The sequence below is a fragment of the Diaphorina citri genome, unplaced genomic scaffold, assembly GCF_000475195.1.
Source record: "Diaphorina citri unplaced genomic scaffold, Diaci psyllid genome assembly version 1.1 scaffold2455, whole genome shotgun sequence".
NCBI lineage: Eukaryota > Metazoa > Arthropoda > Insecta > Hemiptera > Psyllidae > Diaphorina > Diaphorina citri.
This window is the reverse complement of record NW_007379877.1, coordinates 1-4,825: the sequence shown is the minus strand read 5'-3', so window position 1 is coordinate 4,825 and position 4,825 is coordinate 1. Positions and strand designations below refer to the sequence as shown.

Genomic DNA, 4,825 nt, shown 5'->3' with positions numbered 1-4,825 from the left:
GCGGGGGAGGGGAGAGAGGAAGAGAAATGGAAGAAAGGGAATAAAAGGAGGAAAGGCGAGGAGGGAGAAATAGAGAGAGAGATTGAAAGAGTAGGGAGGGAGGAAGAGAGGGACGGAGAGAGACACTCAAAGTAGAATGCATTAGAGACTTTCATTTCCACTTTCACCTCCACTTCCGCTTTCGCCTCCACCTCCATTTTCACTTTCGCCTTCACCTCCATTTTCATTTTCGTCTCCACCTTAAATTTTGCCTTCACCTCCACCCTCACTTTTGCCTCCACCTCCATTTTCGCCCCCCCTGTCCATTTTCACCTCAAACTCCATATTCGCCTCCACCTCCACTTTCATGTCCACCTCCACTTTTGCCTCCTCCTACATTTTCACCTCCACCTCCACTTTCATCTCCACTTTCACCTCCACCTCCATTTTCTTCTCCACTTTCACTTCCACCTCCACTTTCGCCTCCACCTCCATTTTCACTTCCACCTCCACTTCCATTAGGTTAGGTTAGGTTAGATTAGGTTGGGTTAGGTTAGGTTAGGTTGGGTTGGGTTGGGTTGGGTTGGGTTGGGTTAGGTTAGGTTAGGTTAAGTTGGGTTGGGTTTACTTAATAATAATTCGATAATTGTGCTTTTTAAATTTTATGAGTAGCCAGCCTGGTTGGCTTGGAATTTAGGGCGCATACCAGGTAAGCGCGAGGCAATGTACATGGGCGGAACAACACACATACGTAGCAGCTTTAGGTAGAACACAATAACACATGGCAGCTTTATTCATGTTAATGGATTGACCATTTTAAATCAAAATAATCATTTCTTTGGCTCTCGCCTGTACAGGGTACCCTCAACATTCTGCTCGGTCCCAAACGTTACCCGCTCATCATTCGACACAACTGGTCCGTACTGAATGAGTTATGGACCACCCTGGTACGAACCATCCCGTCTGAGAAGTTGTCCATAGTGAAGTTGGTGGAAAACGTGAGAGAGGTTGTGTACAAACAGTTCCCCACCATAACGCTCCAGTTGAAGGTAAGCTGGTTCGAGTCCAGGTCAAGTCATGTAATTTATGAAGGTGTATTAAGAAGGGAACCTCATTTCATTTGTGAGAAGCATTTAAGTTGGCAATATTCAGAAATGTATTCCTTTCGGGTCAACCGCGACTGTACCTTCCTTTATTTTATCCTACCGTGTTCAAACGGGGTCGGCGTTTTTCGTCAGCCTCTCAATCACCCCTAGCTAGGACGATTGCTTTGGGCTGACATTTGGTTTTCGCTTCAAAAATTTTACGAGTGGATGTCACTCAACATTTGCTATTTCTTTAGCTAGGTAATCCTTGCTTTACCCTAACCTTCTAAACTCTCCAATCTAACACCTTCTCCCTTTTCCAGTGTATTCTTGACAACACTGGTACTTATGCTCCCCTATTATTCCAGGTGCCTGCATCATGTATCCAAGCTGCACGCGCACTATGGAGTAGCTCCTCATTCCCGTACCCCTCGCTAGAATCCCCCACTGATGCTGAAGCACAAGCTGGAACCCTAACGTTAGTCGCCACTGGTGATCGCAATGTACAACTGTATGATTCTCTCCTCGAGTCTTTGTGCTCGGCTGTGCTCAATGAAAATCTGTGAGTATTTTTTTTTTTTATTATTTATATTTATTAGCAGATTTAAGAATGTATTTATAGGTCTCTGCCAGCCTCGGTGGTGTAGTGGTCAAGACCCTCGCCTGGTAAACAGAATTTCTTGGGTTCAATCCCAGCCAAGGTATGGAATTTTATTCTCAATGTAATTTCAGAATTTGACCACAATATTAGTTGTAGCTCATTGGTGGAATAAAGGAACTTTTCAGTCCTATGCGAGCAGTATAAATAAGCACTCTATTATCATCAGAAGCTCTAGGTCGCGGGTTCGATTCAAGCCCGGGGCGTATTTCATCCTTAACAGATAAAGTTCCTTTCCGGAACGGGTGGCTCTCACCTATCCTGTCTTGCTTCTCAAACTGTTTGTCCAATGAAATCTTACCGCCTGCTATTTCTTCTCTTACCCCTCAGACATTGGAGATTCAAGCTCCTCACGTTCTGTTTACTCAGGGATCTCGTGCATCAAGACAGACACTATCCTACCTCCGTTGTACAGGTTTTCCTTCAGACACTCATTGATGATTCCTTGGAATTGAGAAAGGTGAGTACTGAGTATGCTATTCAATTCAATTCATTATTTATTTATTTTATAAATAACAGATAAATACAAGTCTATGAGAAACCAATTGAAATAAGTTAAAACCTCTTCCTCAAAAACTTTCCGCAATTTTTCGATTATTTTACCGCGAATTCTTGGTGAAAGTTGCAAATTGTGAAACAGTCATAAATATATTTTATTTATGGACCCAATAAATACGTGAACAACGCATCACATTGATTATTATAAAAAAGTTATTAATTCCAAAAAACCTACCGTGTTTTCCAGGTAGCGCTGCGATGTACCCTGTTCATTCTGAAGCAGCAGAAACGGCCTCATCCCAAACGAGTTGTAGATCCATACACTGTTACTATTGGCTCCAAGAAGCCCGCCATAGATCAACTTACCCCAAAGGATGTTACCCCTAAGGCCTCAGATCAACTTACCCCTAAGGATCAACTAACCCCAGCCCCGGGCTACAGGGAGGACAACGCTTGGCTTCAGTATAGACCGGAACATAACGCCACGGACGCACAGAAGTGGGATGAACCGAGATATTTGCATAGAACCTACGTGGGATATAACCAGTGGCCTGAGTGAGTGAATTATTGGTTTTATTGGGGGGGGGAATAAAGGTCCGATCCCACTTGTGAGTTTCATCCGAAGTGAGTGAATTATTGGTTTTATTGGGGGGAATAAAGGTCCGGTCCCACTTGTCGTGAGTTTCATCCGATTTTTTTCCGAACGTCCTGTAGATAATGTAATAAGAGTGTTTTCAATCTCACACACGACACGATTTTTTTCCCGAACGACACAAAATGTCCTTGTAGGCAATGTGATTTAAATGAGAGTATTCCCACTTGCGCACTTATGAGAGTGTTCCCACTTACGCAAAGGGACTTTTCAGTCCTATGCTAATGAGAGTTTCATCCGATTTTTTTCCGAACGTCCTGTAGATAATGTAATAAGAGTGTTCCCAATCTCACACACGACACGATTTTTTTCCCGAACGACACAAAATGTCCTTGTAGGAAATGTGATTTAAATGAGAGTATTCCCACTTGTGCACTTATGAGAGTGTTCCCACTTACGCAAAGGGACTTTTCAGTCCTATGCTAATGAGATTGTTCCCCCTGCACACGAAACGATTTTTTTCCCCCCGACGACACAAAATGGTCCTTGTAGGCACTGTAATTTAAATGAGAGTGTTCCCACTTACGCAAAGGGACTTTTCAGTACTTTTCTGGTAGTATTAAACAAGGTACCTCTATATTCTTTTTGCAGAGAGCTCGAGATGTACTGTCCCTCCCAGGAGCAGCCCAATTTGGATCGCCCATTCGAACAACTATCCCCGTCTGAACAACAAGTGGACTTGTTTTTCTCGCGCGAACCGACGACACAAAATGGTCCTTGTAGGCACTGTAATTTAAATGAGAGTGTTCCCACTTACGCAAAGGGACTTTTCAGTACTTTTCTGGCAGTATTAAACAAGGTACCTCTATATTCTTTTTGCAGAGAACTCGAGATGTACTGTCCCTCCCAGGAGCAGCCCAATTTGGATCGCACATTCGAACAACTATCCCCGTCTGAACAACAAGTGGACTTGTTTTTCTCGCGCGAGAGTAATATTGAGGCACTCATCAAGTATTTCTCTTTTGAAGAGAAGAAGGAGACGGACAAGTTCAATGGTGCTAGAATGACACTGTGGAAGGTAATTTGCTCTGTTATATTTTTTAAGTATCACTAGTGGTTGACCCGTCCTTTGTACGGGATCAGCGCGGCGTAAGAGGTATAACTTTGAAGCGCCGCCATTTTGAAGCAATTTTAAGTAGCCTATGTTACTCTCAGTACACTCCTTAACAACCTAAAATTTCATCAAAATCGGTGGAGCCATTTTCTCGTGAAAAGAGGACAAGGAAAATTCTCTAAGAGCGACAGACATACATACAGACAGAAATTTTTCTAATGTGATTTTTTGAATTGTGGATGCATTAAGAGTAAGAATAACTAAAAATTTCACGATTCTACAAAATATGAGCGGCTTTAGGCTAAAGGAATTTTTACAATGTATGAATAACATATTTTCAATTAATTGTCAACAGGGTCTATTCAGAAACCATGGAGACAAGCACCTACCTCTGCTCAAACCTCACATAGAAAAACTTATACTCGAGAAAAACGAAACCTCCCAGAGGTGTGCTGCTGAGTTCATAGCTGGTAAGTGTTTTAGTTTACAGAAAATAAGGAAGAGAACATTTTAGTTGAAAGTTCGTGAAAGACTGAATTATATTTTCACCAGACACCCTCATCATCACTGGCCGAAATCAAGACTCTGACATACTATGACATCCCCTTCTCTTCATAAAAAAACAATTGAATAAAATCATTTATACATGACATGTTAAGGTTCTGAGCAATTTTCAAACACATTTTCATCCCTCTATTTTTGAGATACCAACTTTTACACCGTCATTTTCCTGAGTTACCTACTTACTTTTTTGAGTCTGGAACCATACAGTGCTAGAATGTTGATTTTCATGAGCTAAGTCCAAGTTAATATTTTCCTGTTCTATTCTTTTACAGCATGTTCACGCGGTTCCTCCGATCATTTTCCTTACCAGTGACCTACAACCAGATCGCATCCTC

At 42.1% G+C, this 4,825-nt stretch overlaps 1 protein-coding gene across 1 annotated transcript in view; it reads left to right on the top strand.

The window, feature by feature from the left end:
- Positions 1–4,396, top strand: part of LOC103518960 (proteasome activator complex subunit 4-like) — a gene marked incomplete at its 3' end in the record, with an annotated part of 15,384 nt that extends 10,988 nt beyond the window's left edge. The window contains exons 11-16 of the mRNA XM_026830607.1: positions 837–1,028; positions 1,433–1,626; positions 2,053–2,182; positions 2,468–2,775; positions 3,695–3,890; positions 4,282–4,396. Coding sequence (XP_026686408.1) covers positions 837–1,028; positions 1,433–1,626; positions 2,053–2,182; positions 2,468–2,775; positions 3,695–3,890; positions 4,282–4,396 — 1,135 coding nt within the window. The remainder of the gene's footprint in view (positions 1–836; positions 1,029–1,432; positions 1,627–2,052; positions 2,183–2,467; positions 2,776–3,694; positions 3,891–4,281) is intronic.
- Between the last annotated feature and the right edge of the window lie 429 nt (positions 4,397–4,825).